Source organism: Anopheles merus, chromosome 2R (assembly GCF_017562075.2).
Source record: "Anopheles merus strain MAF chromosome 2R, AmerM5.1, whole genome shotgun sequence".
NCBI classification, from domain to species: Eukaryota; Metazoa; Arthropoda; class Insecta; order Diptera; family Culicidae; genus Anopheles; species Anopheles merus.
Window position 1 is genome coordinate 12,996,694 of NC_054082.1, and position 23,247 is coordinate 13,019,940.

Consider the following 23,247-nt stretch of genomic DNA (forward strand, 5'->3'; position numbering starts at 1 on the left):
GCGAAGCTCAATCGTGTTTGTAGGTGAAGCGTTTGTCCCTAGAATGCGCTTTTTTTCTAGAATGCGCCCCTGGTGCACCAAAATTCCAGCGGCACAGCCCAGCACAGCCCAGTGGGCGAGCGTTCAGCAGGACTGGCCACACACGACAGCAGCAAAGCAAAACAGCGCTAAAACCTTCACCATTTGACCCAAAACCCAAGTTGTGCTCGGTACTTCACCCCTTCGCAAGTGCACACACAGACACTCAGACAGAACTGGTTCCCGGAGCTGGTTCCCGAGCGATAGATGACCTCCCGCCGACACATGTGGGCGTGCTTCATAATTGATAGACAGCGCCCGACGACGCGGCCCGGCCCCGTCACAGCGGAGGGTTGAATGAAAGTTTAATTTTGTCATAGCGCAATGATTTCTTCTGCAGTCTGCAGCAGTAAAGCAGGGAGAGGGGGGGGGGGGAAATACAACCCCACCCAACAACCTGCTGTTAGCGGATTTACTCCGGACCCGTGCTCTAGGCGCACAGATTCAGTGTGGCGCACCGTTCGGTTCTGCAAGACGCCCCCGATGTATCGTTCCTCCTTCGCGCTTGACTTTGTTTCGACGACGGTCGGACACGTAAAGACGTGCCCATAAACTTCATCACAAATGAAAGCACCCACAGGACGGGAGAGAGAGGGTGTTTGATATATTGTAGTGCTTGGAAAAGCTTGGAAAGATCTCCAATCCGCATGCCCGTAGGAGAGCCACAACTTTAAAGTGCTGCAGTTAACGACCTCATCTTCGAGGACTTCATCGGTCCATTTCAGCGGTTCAGGTTGGCGAAACAGCACAAGTGTCTCTTGCTGCCATCCGGCAGTTTCTTTAAAACCGGTCCCTTCTTCGTGAGTGTCTTCGTGCGTGAGAAACGTGCGCGAAGGGTTTTGTTTTATAACCGCATTAAGCTTCCGAGCACCGCTCAGCGAGCTGCTTATAATCTGATTATCTGCCCCGGTTTGCCCGTACACGCTCAAAAAAAAAAAACGAGCCTTAAAGGCAGCCGCTGGACGCACCGGCCGTCGTCCGAACGGAAGAAGGCCTGCTTACGGCCATCATCACCACGCAGCACGGTTGCTCGTACGTAAAAAATCAACGGAAGTCATCATCACGCAGTAGGCGACCTCGGCTCGGCACGGAGAAAGACTGCAGGTTGGTTTGCATCGGGGCTTACCAACCCGACCCTTATCACGGCAAGCTCGAGTGCCAGGCTTCATTTCCTCGACGGTGAACCAAGGACCCTCCCTCCACGGCTCTAATCACCTTGGGCGTAATGAGAATCATGCAACACACACACACATGCACACAAACACGCGGGCGTAAAAAAAAAGGACGAGAACAAAGAAGAAAAGCGTTATTTTCGGTACGCCATTTCGGTTGTTGCTTGGGTCGTTTCGCGGTGAGATTGTGCACACACGTGCGTGCGTGCGTGCGTGCGTGCGTGTAAGTGAGGCGGCGCACAGTGCTGCAGTGGAGCCTTGGCGCTACCGATACCACACACTTAGACACACACTCAGACACTCAGACACTGTTAACTTGCCCATGTAACTTGCCCATGTAACCACACTTTGCGGCGGTTCCGCGAAGGCAGCTGTCCACCCCCCAAGGGTTGGCGTGTGTATGTGTGTGTGTGTGTGTGTGTGTGTGTGGCGTAACATGCCTGGTAGTGTATACGCTCACTAACACACCAGCAGGGAGAGGTGGTCATAGGGGGTCCCAGGTCCACCACTTAGTAACACCACACAAACACACAAACACACAGACACATTGTTGTTGTGGCGTTCATTTGTCATGTCGACTCCAATTCCGACGGGGCTAGTATCCGGTTTCGGGGGAGGGGCAGTAGCAAACGCGTGGGTAGGATGTCATTACCGTCCGTTTCGAAACTTTGCTCACGAAACAACACACACACATACACACACACACGCGGCCTTCGCCGATAGTAAATGCCCCCTGACTGTCCTTTCCTTTCCTGACTGTCGCTTCCGTCCCCAAAGTAGAAGAACTTGACCGCGGTCGACTGATCACCGTGGCTGTGGCTGTGTGTGTGTTTTTCTTCGGCTGTAAAACGCGGTGGTAGCGAAAGTTTTGCCCCCACTGTTCCTTTTTGGCTGCCTGTCACGCCGGGAGCGGCAAAGGCCACGGCACACAAAGGACTTGCACCCAAGTGGCACCCCACCCACTTTGGTGCTGGGTTTTCGCTTTCGCGAGGTCTGCCGTTTCCAGCCACACACACCTGACCTAAGAATTACTTCAAACACACACACACGCACACACAGAGACACACTTGGAAGGTAGAAAAGTAGTTGGATGACCGTTCCCGGTTCGTCGTGACACGTCGGCAGCCTTAAGGTCGCGCAGAATTGTGATGGGAAGCCCTTGCATTTCCGTGGCGTTTTGCAGAAAGGCGAAACAGTGGACATTATGACAAGCGCACACTGCACACACACACACATGCTCACGCGAGGATTCACTTTACCTTTTTTTTTGGGGTTGTAATTTTACACAACACTTTCTACCAACTTCCACTTCACTGAAACCGAATTGGGGAGAAGGGCACCGTTTCTTCCCTCAAAAAAAAAACCGGACGTGGTGAATGTGTCTTTCACGGGCTCAATTGCACGCACACACACACCGGAACACTCACAGACACAAACACATACACCCAGAACAGTGTCAACTTTAGCAAAACGTTTTCCTATTTTCACTGGTTCACAGTTTCTCGCACAAGCTTCGCGACCGAGCGCACGGGAAAATGTGCCCCATCTCTCTGCAAACTCGCTCGCGGAAAGCCCGCCCGCCCCCTTTTTTTTCGGCTGGCCCGAGCACACACATAGACACCGCGGCACGGCACCGCACAAACAGGGGATGAAGTTTTTCGCAAACCAGCTTCACTGCGCCCTCAACGTAGACTGACTTCCTGTTCGGGACTGCACGGCACGAACGGCACAAACCTTCCCTTACTCCACCCCGCGAAAACACGAACACGTCCACATCCTGCGGGACACGAACGCAAACCCCCCCCACCCGGCCCCCCGCTCTCGCGGCTCCTTTGCGCGATGTCTTCGGGAGGAAGGCGCGATTAGCGATGGTAAAAAGCTTTCCCCGTCGCGAACGACACAGCTCGCACATCCTTGCGCTGAGGGGAGAGGGAGTTGCGGCGGCGGCGGCGGTGGAACCACTTTACTGGGCAGGCGCACTCACTGTCTCGGAGCGCGTTTCGGCTTTCGTAGTCCCCCGTTTGAACCTGTGTGTGTGTGTTTTTGTTCTTTCGTTTCCACTATTGTGTGCCACTTTTCGGGAAACTTTTCATTTCTACGGAACAAAACGTGTACACGGCCGCACGAACGCACACCTTTGCTCCGGTTCGTTTTAAGGGGGTGGGGGGGAGGGGGTGTGCCGTTCGGTTAGAAGCACAGGGTGTCTCAGTCGGTGTGTTCAAATGGCGGAAGCAAATTTGTGATTTAACGTATTATTTACAATTTGAAGACATTTGAAATGATTCTACAAACCACCAGGCGTTTGGCAGGCGGATTGCATACTTTCAGGCTAACTTTATTTACCGGCTCGTTGTTTTTTTTTTAAATTGAAAATAGCCAATCATTTTTGGTTTTTTTTTCTTTTTCTCAATATTTTTTACACCCTGAATAATAATAGAATGTCAGTAATTGACAGGTATCCAAGACTTCCATTATTTATCTATTTTGATTTTTATTATTTTTGTCCACATTTTTCCCACTATTCAAACACGCAGTTTCTTTACTAATACAAACCAGTAAATACTCGTCAAAAGCGTTTTCAAAAATGCAACAAAAAATTTAAGTTAATTAACGCCCCCAATTCTTATCACTCAGTGTTTGAGAAGAAAAAAAGTTTGAGATGATTGAGAAAATTTAAAATGGAAGCAACAAATGACAAGCAACTGAAAGGCTTAAATCGCTACCCCATTGACGCATCATCAATCATTTAAGATTTAATTTTTTTCCCCGCACACACTGTTGCTTGATTATGCTGATATTATTTTGCGATAAGAGAGCACGCAAGAAAAACAATCCCACAAAGTAGAGAATACTAAGTGAAAAAAATGCATTTAAAATCATTTTATGTGAAACGAATTGTTCTCTGCATGAGTAGATTTAGTTTAAGTTTATCACTGTTTTTACACCGAATTTCGCTTTCTCCGCTACACCGAAACAGTGCCAGACATCAGAAAACAAATCCGAGTTAGTAATACGATCTTCACTCGACAATCCCCTAAACGGTAACGATTGCTTCTGGGTATTGTAAAAACGCTGGTTGTAAAGCTTCCCAGTACATCCTTCGCCACAAGCACACTTCCGCCACTACGCACAACGGCACGCAAACACACAAACAATGTGCGAGTCGCCAGTACGCATGTCCAGTGATGTCTCGCGCCACGAGAGTGTGTTTTCCTTACCAAGCGAAGCCTTTCGCCTCGTCAAAGGGGGCCACCAACCAGCAGGGTAGACAGGCCCTACTAGCACCAGCAGGCCCAGCAAAAAAAGGCATTCGACACCTTCTTCATCCTTCCGATACGGCACACAATCACTACTGAGCTACGGTCGACACACTTACACACACTCTGTTTGTCAACAAGCGTCACGGAAACGAGGAAGGTGTTACTTTGCTGCGCGCTGTATGTAAACATAGTTATTTTTGTAAGCTGCTTAACAAGTAAAAAAAACGCACCCCACTGCTAAGATTCGACAAAAGTTGCAGTTTTAAAGTGTTGGTAGTGAATTGATTGCGTTGAAAGTGTGTCAGTGCGGTTTGGATTGCGTTTTAAGCCTCGTTAAGGTGAGAAGAATCTAAAGAGCTTTCGCGACATTAACTGCGTAGGTAAAAAAAACTGGAAGCAAAATTGTTGCGTAGAATTTAATGTACTCGTGGCAAAAGAGGTAAAAAGTGTGATTGACACGGGGCACGATTACATTGTGAACAGGGAGCAAAGGTAACACAGCCCCGCCAATTTCCTATCAACAAGTTTTACGCCTAAATGTAGGCACGACCAGCAGCACGGCAAGGTGCGCGAACGGTACAGTAGTGTGAACCGGAACTCGTACACGGTACAAAATGGTTTGAAAATATTATTGTTTCAAAGCAGATTGTTTTTGTAGAGACACATTTTGTAGAGAAATTTCTAAAATTCGTTAAAATATAAGATCATGAATATTTTTATAATTATATATTTTCTAAAAAAAATCATTTGCCATAAATGGGGATTTAGCGTTGTGTTTTTATTGCGTAGCTGGATTTTTTTTTTTGTCTTCGCGCAAGTACGTCATCGACGCAGCATCCCTTCAAAACGGTTTGAAATTGAGCGAACGTCAACGCGAGAGAGAAAAAAGGGGACAGACAAGGTCAGCGCACGTGTGAGCATCTTAGCGCAGCATGAAGATGCCTTTCCACGAATGCTAAGCAATATCTTCTACTCAATATCGTAGAAAATAGTGATTTTTTTGTGTTTTCTTTTTCTAATGATTCCAAAAACCGAATAATTTTGAAGGCAATTTTTCGTAGAAATTAATAATGTAAAAATACTGTAAAACATAATTCAATCACACACAGAAAAATCCGTCATACATACAGTAAAATAGTTTAAAAAATAATCTAATTAATCTCTCTGCTCAAACAACCTGCTCAAAACACTCAGCAACATTCCCCTACAGTCTACAGAAGAACGCACACACACACACACCAACAAAGCCCGTCCAATTAACCCCCTTTCGCAACACATTTCTTTACGCGCGCACACAAACACATATCGCTCCCGTAGATCAACCACCTTAAGCACGCCGGACCCGCATCACATCATATTTACGGCGCGCCTCAACCACGAGACGCGTCAATCTGCAGCGAACCCTTCAACTGGTCGGTACACAACCCGGTACACAATCCAACCCCAAAAGGCCTGTGGTCTGATGAGTGTTGGTGCTGCTGCCGCTGCTGTTGCTTTCATCTCGCGTTCTCGTGTGCTTTTGCCCAGTGACTGTGGTGCTCGTGTGTGACCTGTATTGCCGTTCCGACAACCGTCAAGTGAGTTAAGCGTGCGCATTTGTTGTTAGAAATCTTCCCCCCCCCCCCCCCCCCCCACGGGCTGAGAAGTGTTTGCGCGTTCTAGGAAGCAGTGACAGGGGTACTCGCCCTTATCCACGCTTGCTTTGCTACCGGTCGTAATGTGATGCGGTGCGTGGTAATTACACGATCTAGCCCGGCTGGTTTGCAGGTGTGTGTGTGTGTGTGTGTGTGTGTGTGTGCGAGTGCGCAGGCCCGCTTTCTCCATGCGCGTAACGTGTGTATTGTGCGAGCTTCCCGTGAGTGTGTAGAGGGCCCGATCGATAGGCAGACTGGCCGGCCGATATCCATTTGCACGTACCAAATACATGACCTACGGCAATACATCGCTACGAGCGGCAAGCCGATTTTGAGTGGCTCTCTGTGTGAAGCGCATTGCTCGCTTGCATCCATCGGTCCCGTACGGTTGGCGGTGAGGTCATTGAATTGCGCGTCCCGTGCAGCGGCTGCGTCTAACAAGGGGTTGTGCAAAGGACGCGCGCGCGCGCCGGTGTGTGCATTTGATTCCTGCGCCGGTTTCACGTGCGCTGGCCGTTAGAGAAAGAGTGAGCGAAAGAGTATGAGTGTGTGAGTGGAGTACGCGTTTCGTATCACATTGCGCGCAGACTAAAATTAGCACACCGCACATCTCTTCCCGAGTGCGAGCGGAGGACGGTCACCCTGCAAGGCCAATATATTTATCAGCATTTTGTTTTTTCACTTTCACGATTTGTGTTATGTGCTGTTGGCGATCGGCGATCGGTGCCGTTAGCGTCTTGCGCTTAAATTATGAGCCTGGTTCAGCTGATCTCCGGTTGGGTGCCCGTTTTGAAGGCCGTTCTGATAACATTTCACTCCCTTCGAGGAGGGGGCATTGCATTGTCGATCTTTCGTTTGGCTCGATGGAGTGCATTGGAGTTGGCCAGTGTTACGAATGGGTGTTGTAGCAGCATACCAGCATAGCGAAGGTTAGCCGCATCCACACACACGGAAGCGAACGAGCCACCAAAACGGAGCGATGGGAAACTCGTTTTTCTACCTCCGCTAAATGCCACTCGCATGGAACCGATCGAGTCTAGGCAGGGGAGCGTATGGCTTCTCGGGAAGTCTACACTTATAATTACACTCGATGTAAAATCTACCACCCAACCCGACACACCGTGGCGATCGAGCTAGAAATAGTGAAGGCAAACAGTTTTCAGTTTGTTCAAACACTTTTGTTTGTTGTATTTTGTTCCTTATTTTTCGACAGCAAAAAAGCAACATCCGTCGTTGATCATCTCCGTCGTCTATTTAAGCGCACGCGATGTTCGGGCGGGGAGCAGAAAAAAAGAAACAAAACCCCCTACGCGTACGCAAGCACAAACGCAAAGCCATAAACTCCTCCCCCCCCCCGGTCTCCGCGAACACGACCGTCACCAAAAAGTATCAAAAGTGGGAATGGGACGCGGTAGAAAAATGCATAACGAAATACGAAAACAACGAAACAACAACAAAAAAAAGCAACATTGAACCTCGGCGACGATGGTTGGACTTTGATCACAACAGCAAGATCACAACAACAAGCGTCGATCGGGCGGACGGTTTTACTTCTCCCTCGCTTTACCGCCGCTTTCGGGCGCGTTTCATCGCAGCAGGCAGTGCTCGAGACCGGTCCGAACCGGTAAACATTCACATGCTGTGTTGTTGGGTGTGTGTTGATGTTGCGTACACCCCGTGCCCGCCCTTTTGTACGGGGAGCAATATCGCGCGCGCGTGGAGACCGCGAAACTGTGTCACGAATCACTACGGGAGAGAGGAATGCACGAGAGCAGCAGAGACGTCCCCGGATGGGGCGAAATTGTTATTTTTGAAGCGACAAATACTGGACAAGTCAATTCAATTTGAGTGTGTGTGTGAGGACCGCTTGCTTAGAAAGGTTCTACATGCAAATCTTATAGAGAACATAAAACGCTCAAGGTACCCTTTTTACGCTAAGGCGATAAGGCACGTCCGTCCAGCAAATATTGCTCGTTCCTCTGATGATAAGCAACCTCTTCGCCGACACAAAACTATAGTTCCGTTTTGCGATGCGATCGTTCACAGACGCTAAACATACTTCCAGAACAGCCTACACGGGGTACATGGGCACGGGTCCGGTGATTGGCACATATTAGCGACTTCATTTGCTGGTCTAATGATTTCCCCCGCCTCCCCTATTCTGCTACGAAGGAACAATGCCTTTTTTTTCTCCCCGTTTTGAAGCTCTTATCTAATTTGATTGTATATAGTTCCAATAGGTCTATACTGCCAGACGATTGTCGGACGATAAGAGCGCGGCAGCGCGCCCGCGATAGTGTGCGGTGCGTTTTGTTTGCCGTAAAACGTGGGGTTGCGTGTCCGCACCCCGCTAGTGTGCTCTAATGGTTGACAGGTTTATTAGATCAATCGGACTTTGGCACTTGGAACAGTCTGGATCGTACTCTGGCGGGCGGGCGTGGCGGGTTTTGTGGTGTAATTGCAGCAAGAACGCAACGGGCAATTGAACGTTGTTGGTGAGATTGATTTTAAGTTCAGGCTAGTTTGTTTGATGCTGTTACAGTGCATTCCGCAGTGCTATTCCGAGGGGATACAAGAATCTGAACGGCACTTTTTAACTTATTCTGAACCATTGCCGGTCGTGGAGCTGATTCGCAATCGATACTAGTCTTGGAAGTGATACTAACTGGTTCTGGAATAGATGATCATTAAGCCATACGGGCCCTGGAACTGATCCCGAACCCAAATCAATTCTTGAGCTTATCCTGGATCTATACCGGTTTTAAAATTGATCTAGATCTCATACTGATCCTGCATTCAATTCTGAGCCCATACTGGCCCCGGAACATATCCTGACCCTATAACCATCCTGGAACTGATTTCTAACCTATAACGATCTTGTCACGTTGCTGAAACCGTACTGGAATTGGAACTGATACTTAACCCATGCTGTACGGACCCATAGAACTGGATGCATCTTCTTCTTTTGGCTCAACAACCGTTGTCGGTCAAGGCCTGCCTGTACCACTTGTCGGGTTGGCTTTCAGTGACTTATGGATTACCTTCCCATAGCAGGATAGTCAGTCAGTCCTACGTATGGCGGCACGGTCTATTTGGGGCTTCAACCCATGACGGGCATGTAGTTAAGTCGTACGAGTTGACGACTGTACCACGAGACCGGCTTATACCGTGCCGGCTGGATGCATACTAGTCTTGAAATTGATCCTAAACCTATACCGATCCTGGATTCGAGTCTCATAACCTTATCAGTCCTGGAACTCATCCCTACTTTATTCCGATTCATAAATTGAACCAGAACCTGTCTTAGTTCTAAAACCCCGAAACAATACCTACTCTGATTCAGTACCTTACTTCAGCGCTAGAATTTGTGTAGCGAGAAGATGTCCGACATGGTATTTCATGTATTTTTTTCTGCTGACGATCGCTATTTTTGCTATTTACGATCCTCACATTCCACGTTGATGTAACTATTCGCGTACCTCATCATTACAGAGAACCATTGTGTGTGTGTGTGTAACCACAGAATATAATAGCCACTGTCAAGATGAATTAGCCATACAGTAGCCAAACAATGTCACACTCCACCACCAGTTCGCTCAAGCCTTACCTCATCTTCAAAATTGCCAGCACGCTCTCGACTAAAGCACCTTTGTCAAGCCCTTTCTGAGGCAACCTAGTGTTCCGCGAAAGTAACCCGCGGGAGGATGGAGCAGGAAGCATCCCTGTGTGCCTTAGTGCCTCAGGCTTCCAAGGCACATCATCTTTCCGGTGCTCATTACCACACAAATGGGGGGCATCCTCTACGGTTTGTCGTGGTCGCTCGCATTGAAAACTATTCCCGTTCGCGCTCGATTAAGCACGTGCCGTTCTGTGTGGCTTTTTTGTGGTTGTAGTTGTTGTTTTTGCTTCCCATTGCTCTGTGTGTGTAGCGTGATGCTCACGTTTTATTGTAATTTCTTTTGATGAGAAAAACAGCTTGGGCTTGAGGGGGAAAATGCCACTCACTGGCTGGCGCTGGGTTCTGGCGCGAAAAGGAGCTTAAAGACCCGGTAATTGGATGTAAAGAGAGAGAGAGAGCGGGAGTGGGTAATTAAAGTATTTTTCTTTGGCCATTTTCACATCCATCATTATTCATCCTTCCATCTCTGGGCGGGTAGGGATGTCAGAAGGACGAGGGGGACATCATCTTCTTCCCTATCATCAGGCATACTAGCAGGACACCATCACGCTGTTGCGCATTGCTATTCTATTTGAAGTGGAAGGCTTCAAAGTGGCCTGAACCTCGTTTCAAGTGTTCCGCCATCGGGCCACCTGCTCCTTGACAGCGATGAAAATGAGCTGCCGGAAGGAGCAACCCCAACGCAAAGATGTCCTTTTTGAACGGGATGATGTCTCTCTCCTCTTTGTGTGTATTTAAAACTCGTCGAACGTTTTGAAAGTGTTAAGCGCGAGCAGCGAAAGATTGATTACGCGTGGAGTGCTTTCAAGCAGCTTCAGGGCTGTCATAACTCCGGGCATCTCCCAACACTAGAATGGGAAGAAATGGCCCCGAAGCTAGTGGTAATGGAATTCCAACCCACCGCCCGATGGAACATATTGTTTACTTTGCCCCAGCGGACTCAATCACAGGTGGAAAAGTGGAAGCGTTTCGTTGTGCCTTTGGGTCCACCATCCCATGAAGTGCCGGTAAACATCATCAACGTAAATGAGATTGGCTCGTGTCCACACGGCGTCACACCGACCGAGCTCTGGGTGAGGAACCTCCATCCTTCCGAGGCTGTTTTAAAAATTCAAATATTCATTTCCACCCCACCATGGGCACAAACACGCACGGGGAAAGGAGGAACAACCGGCGCTGGCCGTTGTTTTCGCGCCACGTCAACCAAAATTGAATGCCTCGGGAGCATATTAGTAGTGCCAGGAGTAGTAGTAGTAGTAGTAGTAATGGCAGAAAAACAAACCGCCCAAGGTTATGGTAAACAGCCATTCTAGAAGGGCAAACAGCTGCAAACTCAAGCCTCCGGATCATGCAATACAGAGTTCAAGTGCATTCGGTGACCACCCTGGGGCCTTGTCTTAAGAAATATGTCAAAAGACGATGCCCATTTTGTCCGCTCCTCTTCACCACCACCACCACCACCACCCCACCACTCATGAAGATCCTTTTCTTCTGACCTCATTTTGCTGTTTGTGTTGCGCTGCCAGGTTTTTGAAGGAGTTGCGCGTTTCCTTTTTGCAACCTTCAGAGAGTTGTAGAGCACGGGGGGACGGGAAGGAGGTTTCCCATTGAATAATTGAAGCTGTTTGTTTTGTAAACACACACACACACACCAGCACACCTTTGGTTACTAAATTTAGCTTCCGGAACGTTTTCCACTCCACACCCATGCCTTTAAAATAGAATGCGTTGGGGACAAGTTGTAACCCTGTCTCACTCTCGCTCTCTCTCTCTCTCTCTTCGACTACACAGAGCGCAACGTAACGCACACGTGTCACGCACCGAAACTTTCAAACGTGAGCAAACGTTTACACGCACCCGCGTATCGATCGCAGGAGGCGTAGAAGCACGGACGGCACGCGTTGCTTTAAATGAATAATAGTGTGTGTGTGTGTGCTTTAAAAATGTACTCCCAACACAAACAAAAACGATTGAAAACCACTGCCCATTTTTTTGAGGCAGCCGCTCCAGCAGCAGTACGTGTGCAACATGTCGGCTTTAATGTGTTTTTCTTCTTGTTTTCTTCTTTTCTTACAGCCCATTTAAATACACATATCAGACAGCAGAGTTTACAGTGCCAAAAGCAAGCGCAACACACAGGCGAACACTGAAAGAAGCCATAAACAATCGTTCCACCTAAAGTTCTTCCACCAGTTCTTCCAGCTAAGTTAAGGCTAACAAATAAAGTTACCGTGCTGGCACAACCGAGTGCAGCACAGCACAGTTTGCACAAGTGAATCGGCAACTTCTCGGTCATCCCGAAAAGTAGGAACGTACACCCACTATCTTATCTCGCGTTAGGAGACAAATAGTTCCATCAGACGAAGACTACGACCACGTGTGCTCCTCAAGCGCAAGAATCATCTTTTCCGCAGTTTTTTTGGTAAAAAAAAAAACCAACAAAATGATGCGCTCCTTTGGACCGTTGGCCGCCCGGCTTATTGGGCAGGGGCAGGGGCTCCCCGCGCCGGTCGGCCGGCACCAGCGCTTCTGGAGCCAGCGGTGCGTACGGCTGCTCAGCACCAAGCGGCAGGTGAAGTATCTCGAGGACACCATCTTCCCGCCGGAGAACGGGCTGGAGCAGAACTCGCTGTACGACAACAACATCCCGGTGCCGCACGTTACCCTCGACCACTACCTGTGGGACCAGTTCAGCCAGTGGGCCAACAAGACGGCGGTGGTAAGTGGCAAACGGGTGGGCGGGAAGATACAAACACAAGAGCAAGCAGACAGGGGTTCAAATTCCGCGCACCGTTTGCGCCCCCGGTTGAAAGCTGTCAAGTCGTTAGCCAATTGTTTTATGAGATAATTTATTCCTGCATCCCCCTTCTGCCTAGAGGGTCCGTCTGTGTTTGGTTAACCTGTGGCCGGTACGGGAAGGCGATAGTGCCTCGCAGTACCCCGCAGTACGACAGACGACAAGCTGCGTTATCTCGCGTATTGTTGTTGATGCATCTCGCGCCTCGCGCCCGAGGCCAAAGTGCGCGATGATTGGGGCAAACGCACACACACACACACACAGAGGCCCAGAGCAAAGTGGACACACATTATCTGTAGCAATTTTGAGCAGGTTTTGATAGGACCGAATTTATACCGGATTTTAAGGGTCCGAAAGAGGGGGAAGAAAGTGAAGCCAAAATTTGGCACTATCAGTGGATCGTCCGTCTGGTGCAAACCGGACGGAACGAGTGTGTAGGTTAAAAGGGAAAAAGTGACCCATTCGGTGGGGATGTTTGATTGTGATTGTAAGAAGAAGAGCAAGCAAAAAAAAAGGAATAAATTTCCCCGAATCAAATGTGATCTGGAACGGTCTGGACAAAAATTTGCCAGAAACTTGGCTTGCGTTTGCGTCAGCTGTGACCCTATTTTTCTGTATGCTTATCGCGCTATTAATTTTTAAACATCTTCCGACGTGTCTAACGATGCTTCTCTTTCCCATTGTCCACAGGTTTGCGGTATTACTGGGCGCAACTACACCTACGGCACGCTGCGCGATCACTGTGCGGCACTGGCGATCCGATTGCAGCGGAAGCTGCACCTAAACTTCGGCCAAACGCTCGCCGTGTGTCTGCCCAACATTCCAGAGTTCCCGCTCGTCACGTTCGGTGCCATCGAGGCCGGACTGGTGGTGACGACGATTAACCCGATCTACACGGCAGGTACGAAGAACTTACGCGTGCGTGAACTATGGGTGGTTAGGGTCCGCATGTCTACGCATGTCTACGCCGAGTTTATCAAAAACCTGCTGACGGGTATGATTCATTGACAAATATTGTATGGGACTCATTTGCTGGATCGGAGTACATTCGGAACATCGATCGGAGTAGAAAAAGAAGATAGCACAGTCTCGCTGATGCTGGGCGCTGAATCCGACGAATCTAGAAGCTCTGTAACACTGACATCTCCAGTATAGGTTCATAATCAATGTGTTGATGATGACTGGCTGGCTGGATTCAAGATCAGATTCAAGATCGTTATGGGATAAATATCTGTTCCAGGACTGGTATGAATACAAATATCAGTGCCAGGACCGATCACTAGTTCCAAGATAGATTCAGGACGTGTTTCAAAAATTTAATGAGTTCAGTATCGGTTACTGGAATAGCATTAGCTGAGGATCGGTCCCAGGACTGGTACGGATTAATAATAAATTCGAGATCAGTTCCAGGAACGATATGGGTTTTGTATACATCTCAGAATCGGTATCAGTTCTAGGGCCAGTATGAGATCCAGTATTAGTTCCAGGATCGGTATGAGCTTATAACCAGTTCCAGGACCAGTATTGGTTCCGAATCAGTTTTCAGTAACGGTATGGGTTCTGTATAAATATAAGAATCGGTATCAGTTTTAGATCCAGTATCAATTCCAGGGCCAAAGATGAGATCCAGTATCAGTCCCAGGACCAGTATGGATTCCGGATTAGTTTTAAGAGCAGCATGGGTTCAGAATCAGTTACGGTACGAGATCTGTATAAATCTCAGAATTGGCATGGATTCGGAATCAGTTCCAGGAACGATATGGGTTCTGTATATATCTCAGAATCGGTATCAGTTCTAGGTCTAGTATCAAATCCAAGGCCATTATGACGTTCACTACCAGTTCCAGGACCAGTATGGGTTCCGGATGAGTTTTAGGAGCCACATTCGGGTTTGGAATCAGTTCCAGGAACGGTATGGGTTCTGTATATATCTCAGAATCGGTATCATTTCTACGGCGAGTATGAGGTCCAGTATCGGTTCTAGGATTGGTACAAGCATAGCATCAGTTCCAGGACCAGTTTGGGTCCCGGGTCAGTTTTAGAAGTGACATTCGGGTTCGGAATTAGTTCCAGGAACGGGTATGGGTTCTTTATAGATCTCAGAATCGGTATCATTTCTATGGCGAGCATGAGGTCCTGTATCAGTTCCTGTACCGGTACGAGATTAACATCAGTTCCAGGAATCAATTCGAATTTTGAGCGGGGACATAGATTCACGATCAGTTAGAAAACAAATAAATGTTAAGAACCAGTTGCTCTTGATGTGCTCCCTGGGAATTAAGCAGCACCTGTGAATAACGTTTCATATGTTGCTTTAAATTGACTCCATTCGTTAAATATAAACACCAAATCTTGTACTTCCACATACACGCTACCTCTCTAATCATCACTGCATAAGTGAGGGCAGAAAGCCAGAAAGTGGAACACGATGTACTCGATCCCCGTCCAAAGATTGTGCTGCGTTGTCATTGACGTGTCGCGTGTAATACCGGCGCCATTGATTCGTACACCCACATGGAACTGAACCCACCGGAGGGAGGGTTGGTTTATCAGTCCCACTCGTACCTCGCCGGATTAGTGTACTGTCATCACCCACAAATTGAGGGCGCCATTATCATACAGCATCTCTCCACACAGTCATACTGCGTACTCACGATTACTCACTGTGGCCATTCATCGCCCCCGATCGATCATTGAAATTGAAGGGTCGTAGAGCGCTTATCAGCTGCGAGTGGAAGTTCACTTCCTTCTTGCTTGGGACAGGTACATCGTACACATACCCCAAGCAGAAACCAAAAAAAAAAAATAGGCCAGTCATTGCTTTATCGCAACCTTTTACGAGCGTAGCGAATCGATTGAGCTGTGCGCGAAGAACCAGTATTCGATTGGTTTTGCCGGTTTTACACGGGAATTCGAGGAAGACATGACTCCCCACGGAACATGAGTCGTAAATTAGCCCAATAACGCCGCGTGTGATAACGTTTTTTTCCACGTTCCCCCCCTTTTTTTTGTAGCCCGCGCGGACATTTCAGCACTGCTTCGAAAGGTCGCTCCTTTCCCGCGAGATAACATTCAACTGTCGTCTGCAAACGATTAGTTCCGTCGCGGTGACTTTTTCTTCCACATTCTCTCTCTCTCTTTCTCGATTATCTCGCCCATTCTCTATCACTGACGGGACAAGGTTCATACTGAGTTTAATGTGTTTTTTTTTTGTGTGTTTGTTTCCTTCTTGCAGAGGAAATTTCCCGCCAGCTGGTGGACAGCGACGCGAAGGTGCTCATCGGACTGGCTTCCAACTATGCAGTATTACGGGAGGCGGCACAGCAGGCCAAGCGCGACATACCGATCGTCTGCATCCGGTGCACCAACGACGAAAGCCTGCCGGCCGGTGCGATCGACTTTGCCGAGCTTTCCAACCCGAAAGGTACGGTTCGTGGCCTTGTCAGCATTGCAGTTTCCCTAACCCATTCCCCTCCTTTCGCACAGGCATTCACTACAGCGAGCTGCGGCAGCACGATCGCACCGCGGACGATATCGTCTTCCTGCCCTACTCGTCCGGCACGACCGGCATGCCGAAGGGGGTCGAGCTGACGCACCTGAACATTGTCTCCAACAGTGAGATGCTGGCGGTGAAGGCGGGCAACGGCACAGTGGTGCTGCCCACCACCGACACCTTCCAGGACGTGCTGCCGTGCGTGCTGCCCTTCTTCCACATCTACGGCCTCACGGTGACGATGATCTCGAAGCTGCGGCAGGGCTGCAAGCTGGTCACGCTGCCCAACTTCAAACCCGACACGTTCCTGAACGCGCTCGCCGAGCACAAGGGCACGGTGCTGCATCTCGTCCCACCGATAAGTAAGTCTCCGTCTCCGGCCCCCTTTTATGCCGTCCCCGTGAGGTGCTATTGGGTTTGTTTTTTTTTCCCTCCTCCCCATTCAGTTATCTTCCTCGGCCATCACGACGGCGTCAAGCCACGGCACACCGACTCCATCCGGAACGTGTTCTCGGGCGCGGCGCCGATGGGGACGCCCGACGCCGAACGCTTCACCGCACGCGCCCCGAACGCCGAGTTCATCCAGGGGTACGGGCTGACGGAAACGGCACCGGTGGTGCTGATGGGTGCGCTCGGCTCGCGCAACTACGCCTCGGTTGGGTCGCCCTGCCCTCGCACGCAGGCGAAAATTGTCGACCTGAACGATCCCACCAACACGGCCCTGGGGCCGAACCAGTCCGGCGAGCTGCTCGTCCGGGGGCCGCAGATCATGAAGGGCTACCACAACAACCGCAAGGCGACGGACGAGATGATCATCGAGGGCGGGTGGTTGCGCACGGGCGACATTGCGCACTACGACGAGCAGCTGCAGTTCTACATCACCGACCGGCTGAAGGAGCTGATCAAGGTGAAGGGCTTCCAGGTGCCGCCGGCCGAGCTGGAGGAGCTGCTGCGGTCGCACGAAGCGGTGGCCGACGCCGCGGTCGTCGGCATGCCGCACCCGGTGGCGGGCGAGGTGCCGCGCGCCTTCGTCGTACCGAAGGCGGGCGCGCGCGTCTCCGAGGACGCACTGAAGGCGTTCATCGCGGAGAAGGTGGCCGTGTACAAGCGGCTCGAGGGGGGCGTCACCTTTCTGGACAGTATTCCGAAGAACGCGTCGGGCAAGATCCTGCGGCGGCAGCTTAAGCTCGAGCACTGCTCTTAGAACGGGCAGGGAAAGGCTCCTGCGTCACACGATGTTACCCTTGCGCTGGGTTGAAGGGTTCCACTACTTGTAAAATCTCATCTTCCTCTAGGTTTTGTTTGTTTTTGTTTTTGGGCAGGGCAATGTGAAGCGAGATATAGGAAAGGAGCGAGCGAGAGCGAGAGGAGGTTAGTGTAGGCACGAGTGCTGTTTGTTTTTTTTAATTAAGCTGACCATTCTCGAGCACGGACCGTTTTAGCGTCGAGCCCCTTTGGGAAAATGGTCGCCAAAGACCGTACTGTGTGAAGGGCTCGGTTTTAGCACGGCTCATCCCCCATTTTGTGGGGCTTAGTGGTGGTTTTCTGTGGTACTGTATGTTATGTTTTTGTTTTTAATAGGAGGACGTGTTACTTTAGCTTTAGCCCGCCCTTTCCCCCTTTCTCCTCGAGCCCAGTGAGCACAAAGCATTAAGTACATGTTAAAACGTAAGCGTAAAAATAGACCATTTTGTATCCTTAAAAAGTGTAAACTGTCTATATAAATGCTCAGTGCTGCAAAATGTCACTGTCAATGTCATAAAAAATCTGACTGAAACAAAATCCATATCAGCGTCACGTACTCAATTGTGAAAAATCAGAGGTGATACTCAAAACGGATTGGTCACACCAACCGACATGCAACATGCTTCATGACACTTTTGCGACCATCGCTTGGTCAGTCACTATGTTATGACTTTTTTTTATTTTGATCAGTTTTGCAAAATGTCACTGACATAGTCATGACAAATTCCGGCTAAAAGAAAAAACATGTCAGCGTCACGAGCTCTACTGTGATGATCAGAGGCGAGCCTCAAACAGTTGTTGCGACCATCACATGCTTCATGACATTTTTGTGACCATCGCTTGGTCAGTCACTTGGTCGTGACACTTTCAGTCGGTGATCATCGCGATGGTCATGGGAGATATGCGGTGCTTGCGAGTGGTTCCAAGAAGCATAATGAGCATGATTTCTCTCTCTCTCTGTTTGACCCGACAAATAATCAAAACAAATAGAGGGAGAAAGCATGCTGATTTTGGTACTTGAGTCCTCACGCCAAGTTTATTGCAAGAATCTTGTGATAATCACCGACAAAAATGTCGTGACCAAGTGAGTGACCAAGAGTTGGGTGCTAATCAAAGTGTCACCAATCATGTGATTGATCCTCCAACTGTTTGAGTCTTGTCACTATTCATCTCAGAGCTTCGTTTCAGTCATGAGTGTTGGTGACTGAAACAGGCGACATTTGGCAGCACTGATCACAGCCAGAAAAAAATCATGATTATGCTTGCGTCGGCATTAAGCTAAGCTTGTCCGTCAGAGTATCGCGTTGGACTCAAAAATTCACATGTCACGTTCGGCATGTCATGACGCACTTTTATTGAGTATCAGCAATGAGTATCAAGCTACCACGGATATGTTCATTGTTTTCATTGGTAAAAATCTCGTGATACTCATGACATTTTGCAGCACTGTAAATGCCAAACCTTCCAAAGGAGGAACATTCGATGACAAAAAAGGACGGGACCGTTGGTTTCGGAAGTCGCAAAGGGAAACGTCGACATTGGACCCTTTCGCTTACACATCGTTTACTATTCCATTTCCATCTTCCCGGCGGTTTGTTACTGTGCTAATAGTGTGTCATTTGTCTGTGTGCTCCGGCACATGAGGTAATGTAATGAAAGAAAGACAACGATTTAAGGAAGGAAAACAACAACTTCTGACGCGATGCGGCCACACAAGACAATACGAGCCTGGAACGTAAATAAATACTAAAACAAAATATGTACGTCTTTCTCTCCTATTCCCCTCCCCTTGCACCGTACCACAGCGGAAGAGAATGTGTAAAAATATAAGGCGAATCTCTCTAACAAATGAAAAAACAACAGACGAAAACTCGACAAACCAAAATTGCAAAACCAAACCTGCTGCAAACAAAACCAATATCCCGCCACCTCGCATTAACTAATCGCCGTCGTGCTGAACGTTTGCCTTTGCACCAGCTCCCGAAACACGCCACCCTCGGTCGCGATCAGCTGCGCGTAGTTGCCGTGCTCCACGATCTGCCCATCCCGCAGCACCGCAATGTTGGTCGCGTTGCGGATCGTGCTCAGCCGGTGGGCGATCGTCAGCACGGTCCGGTTCTTGGTCAGCCGCTCGAGCGCGTTCTGTATCAGCTCCTCCGATACCGCGTCCAGTGCGCTGGTCGCCTCATCCAGGATCAGTATTTTGGGGTTCTGCTTGCAAATGGGACACGCGTTGAGCGTTGAGTACGTTTTTTTTTTTTTTGTGGACCTGTTTGCGCTACTTACCCGTATGATTGCCCGCGCGATCGCAACGCGCTGCTTTTGGCCGCCGCTCAGCATCACACCGCGCTGGCCGACCAGCGTGTCCAGCCCGTCCGGGAAGTGGCGCACAAACTCGTCCACGTGCGCTTCCCGCACGACCCGCTGGAAGGCGCTTTCGGAGATTTTCTCGCCCATGTTCAACCCGTACAGGATGTTTTCCCGTATGCTGCCGCTGAACAGTACCGGTTCCTGGTGGAGGGCCGAGCAGTGTGAGGCGGTGTCATTTTAAATAAAATAAATAAGCTATAGCCTACCTGATTAACTGCACCGATGTGGCGCCGCAGTGAGGAGGGGTTTAGGTCGCGCAGATCGGTCCCATCCAGCCGAACGGATCCTTGTGCCGGATCGTAAAGCCTAGGAAAGCGATTTTTCCGTCACATTGGTATTGCCTTTCACCCCGAACTGCCCCGTTCCCGTATTACCTTAACATTAACGATGCGATGGTCGATTTGCCGGAGCCGCTGCGTCCCACGACGGCAGTCGAGGTACCCGGTTCGATTGTCAAGTTCACACCGTTCAGGATCGGTGCGTCCGGTCGGGATGGATAGTGGAAGACAACGTCACGGAACTGAATCTGCCCCGCCGGTGGATTACTCACCTCAATTCCTCCTAATGGGGAGAGCAAAATAGTTTTCAATTTACTTTCCGCCCTTTCAATCAACCATCGCGATCGTTCGCGAACCTACCATCGATCGGGATGGCATACTTCCGGTCGATGATTTCCCACAGCCTGCTGGCGGAACCGACGCCCTTGTTCAGCTCGGTATAGAAGTTGCTTAGCCCACCGATCGAGATGGCGGTGTAGCCGGCGTACAGTATGAACGAGGTCAGCGCACCGATCGTCATTTCCGCGTTGTTTACCATCGTGCCGCCGTAGTACAGTACCGACAGGATGATAATGTTGCCCGACAGTCCCGTCTAGGAGCAAGAAATGTAGAATTTAAATTCTGCCACACGCAAAAATCCATTCCATTCTGCCCCCTGCCCTACCATGCCGTAAAAGGTCGCGCGTGCTTTCGTCTCCCGGTAGCCAATGTTGAGCGCATCGAGCAGCTGCTCGGAAAACAGCTGCTTCTCAAACCGCTCCTTGCAGAACACCTTCACCGTCTTCACGTTGCCCAACCGTTCCTCGCCGATCTTCATGATTTCCGCGTACTTGTCCATCAGCTCGCGCGTAATGTTGCGCACGTAGCGGCCATACACGACGGCACCGCCCGCGACGCACGGCACGATGCACATGCCGACCAGCGCGAGATGGGGCGAGGTGTAGATCATCATGCCCGTGCCGGCCAGTATCATTGCGGTCGAGCGCAACCCATCCGACAGGTTCATGCTGAGCGAGTTGCCCACCAGGTACGTGTCGGAGGACAGCCGATTGACCAGCTCGCCCGTACCCTTCCGGTCGAACCAGCCGGCCTCCTGGTTCAGCATCGAGCTGTACACCTTGGCGCGGATGTTTTTCGTTATTCGAAGTGCTGAAATGAAAAGGAAACATTAATCACAAACCGCTTGGTTCAAGCTGCTCCGCTACGTACAGGCATTGCTGAACAGGTACACCCGGCCAAAGTTGGCCAGTCCGCCGAGCAGGAAGATGCCCCCGAGCAGCAAACAGAACTGGTCCAGCTTCTCCTTCGCCATGCCCGTTTCGGCCGAGCTGGCGTAGATGATGTCCAGAATTTTGCCCAACCCGAACGGTACCGACATGGTGATGGCGGACGAAATTATCAAACAGCCAATGCCACCTAGAACGGGAAGCCAATAAGAAAGAAAAATGTGTTTTTCTTTCTGCCACTTATCACAACGCTTTCGGTTTATCAACCTGTAATGTTCCACTGCTCCGATTTCGCAAAGCCCAGCAAACGCTTCACATCGGACGATCGGAGCTGCAGCTTGGCCGGCTGTTTCGCAATCGGTTCCGGCTCCTTGCCGGCAATTGCAAGATTTTTCGCGCTCTCTTCCACCTTCCCGCCGTTGCTTGCTAGGTGACGCCTTGCAGATGCTTCAGCCCACAGATTGCCGGCTATCAGCTGTCGATTACGAAATCTGTCTTCGGCAACGCTGTGCCGGCTGCCGCCTCTGCTTGTGCTGATGTACGATCGCTTTCCTCCAGCACAGTGGCGCGTGTTTCTGCCACCGACTGCCGTCCTTTCCAACCCATTTCTGCTGGCGAGGTAGTGTAGCGGGCGAAAGGTACACGAGCGGATTTTACTTTCACTTCCACGGAGTAAATTTATAAACATAGTAAAACTTCGGGTTCGGCAAGAATGCAATGAGAAAGGGGAGGAAAGGAGAGCAAACAGAAAAAAAACACATGTATAGTTGCGGATGCAGTTACGGTAGCATTATTGGGCAAACTGCTGTTGATAGATGGACGGGCTGAAGTTTAAAATTACGAAATTCAACTTACGCTTCCTGCACGCGCTTCCCTCAGCAGCACCGCAATCGTCTTGTGCGATTATTATTGTGGAACAAAAATAAAAGAGAAAGTTCCGTCGGGGGGAAATGTTTTGTTTACGTTTCGATTGCTGGCGCTTTGACAGTTGCTGCGGGAGGGATTTTTTTAAATTGACCGTTTATGATTATTATAGTGGAGCGAAATTTCTCAAAAAATGGACAATTTAGAGCGAATTATAGAAAAAGATGATTATTTGAAGTGATGGAAAATATAAAAGAGACCAACATGATAACAAATAACAAATAATATTTAATTTATACGAACCTACCACTGTGCACCGGTGGAATGTCAACACAGCTGTTCGTTGTGGGCCTGTACACACCGTCGCGCGTTGATTTCAGTTCAATAAAGTTATTGCAAAATAAAATTAATGTTTTGTTTTGATTTTTTTAACACGCATATAAAGAATGTATTTCATACACATATTAATTAGAAAATAATATAAAAAGGAAAGCAATGAATTCACGAAACGCGTCATGTTGGTCTAATGTGCTGACGAACAGCCTTCTACAAGGTCGAACGGGTATCCATTTCTCATACGAATCTTTTGCCCTAACTTTACTAAATAAGATTGAAACATGCCACGGATATCCAACCTACCCAAAACTTATTCCGCTTTCTTCCGCATCTAAAAACTTCCGCTCTTTAAAAAATAAAACAATAATAATAAAACCATGTTTTTGTTCGTTTTACGCTCTTTCTGGTAAACTTCTCACGCTCACATCGAAAATGTCTCAATCGGTGAAGAATATTACATTATCTGTAACGATTATTTGAATACCCTTCCCATCCCAACAAATGGATTAAATTTCTGACAAACTTCCCCGACAAAACCACCTCAATCGCAACGACCAGTGCCAGTCCCACACCCCCACCGGCACGGCACAACACAGTCCAGATGTTACCAAAACGACGCCGGCGGTAGTGGTAAAACTTTCCAGCGAAACGCCGCGATACGACGACTTCCGGCTTCCGGCGGTGATCAAACACCACACCCGTACCACCGATACGCCCAACCAAGTTGGGAGTTAATTTAAATAAATCGTTTCCAGTTAAACTTTACAGATAAAGCTCATTGCGAATAGCTGTTAGATGATGTGACGCGCATTGTG

At 49.2% G+C, this 23,247-nt stretch overlaps 3 protein-coding genes across 7 annotated transcripts in view; 1 reads left to right on the forward strand and 2 right to left on the reverse strand.

The window, feature by feature from the left end:
* The window catches only part of LOC121588394 (potassium voltage-gated channel protein eag), a 43,924-nt gene extending 40,982 nt beyond the window's left edge, over window positions 1-2,942 (reverse strand). For all 3 annotated transcript variants that reach the window (XM_041906267.1, XM_041906266.1, XM_041906265.1), the window contains exon 1: window positions 2,510-2,942. The gene's annotated coding sequence lies outside the window, so the exon portion shown is untranslated. The remainder of the gene's footprint in view (window positions 1-2,509) is intronic.
* Window positions 2,943-4,498: 1,556 nt separating this feature from the next.
* Window positions 4,499-17,825, forward strand: LOC121588169 (4-coumarate--CoA ligase 3). 3 transcript variants are annotated; one of them, XM_041905821.1, is made up of 6 exons: window positions 4,499-4,848; window positions 11,900-12,542; window positions 13,311-13,521; window positions 15,856-16,044; window positions 16,107-16,475; window positions 16,560-17,825. In XM_041905821.1, exons 2-6 carry the CDS (start codon window positions 12,267-12,269, stop codon window positions 17,315-17,317), a joined length of 1,803 nt encoding a protein of 600 aa, XP_041761755.1. In that variant the 5' UTR covers window positions 4,499-4,848; window positions 11,900-12,266; the 3' UTR covers window positions 17,318-17,825. The 3 variants fall into 3 exon arrangements, with proteins under 3 accessions (XP_041761755.1, XP_041761754.1, XP_041761756.1); XM_041905820.1 differs by lacking the exon at window positions 4,499-4,848 and adding an exon at window positions 5,827-6,087; XM_041905822.1 differs by lacking the exon at window positions 4,499-4,848 and adding an exon at window positions 8,572-8,639.
* Window positions 17,826-18,754: 929 nt separating this feature from the next.
* On the reverse strand, window positions 18,755-22,201 carry LOC121589737 (ATP-binding cassette sub-family B member 10, mitochondrial). Its single transcript, XM_041908848.1, has 9 exons — window positions 22,088-22,201; window positions 21,500-21,927; window positions 21,216-21,422; window positions 20,671-21,155; window positions 20,367-20,598; window positions 20,103-20,289; window positions 19,935-20,034; window positions 19,645-19,869; window positions 18,755-19,569 (listed from the first exon to the last, which is right to left on the reverse strand). The coding sequence occupies exons 2-9, from the start codon at window positions 21,918-21,920 to the stop codon at window positions 19,294-19,296; spliced, it is 2,133 nt and encodes a 710-aa protein (XP_041764782.1). The 5' UTR covers window positions 21,921-21,927; window positions 22,088-22,201; the 3' UTR covers window positions 18,755-19,293.
* Window positions 22,202-23,247: the final 1,046 nt, after the last annotated feature.

What these genes read in the sequence shown, in the direction of transcription:
- LOC121588169 (XM_041905821.1), top strand. Translation starts at nt 12,267, where the DNA reads ATGATGCGCTCCTTTGGACCGTTGGCCGCCCGGCTTATTGGGCAGGGG. An exon ending in GGGCCAACAAGACGGCGGTG is followed by an intron (nt 12,543 to 13,310) that starts GTAAGTGGCAAA and finishes CATTGTCCACAG; the next exon opens with GTTTGCGGTATTACTGGGCG. An exon ending in TAACCCGATCTACACGGCAG is followed by an intron (nt 13,522 to 15,855) that starts GTACGAAGAACT and finishes TCCTTCTTGCAG; the next exon opens with AGGAAATTTCCCGCCAGCTG.
- LOC121589737 (XM_041908848.1), bottom strand. Translation starts at nt 21,920, where the DNA reads ATGTTTATAAATTTACTCCGTGGAAGTGAAAGTAAAATCCGCTCGTGT. An exon ending in GCGCGACCTTTTACGGCATG is followed by an intron (nt 20,599 to 20,670) that starts GTAGGGCAGGGG and finishes TCTTGCTCCTAG; the next exon opens with ACGGGACTGTCGGGCAACAT. An exon ending in TCGCGCGGGCAATCATACGG is followed by an intron (nt 19,570 to 19,644) that starts GTAAGTAGCGCA and finishes ATTTGCAAGCAG; the next exon opens with AACCCCAAAATACTGATCCT.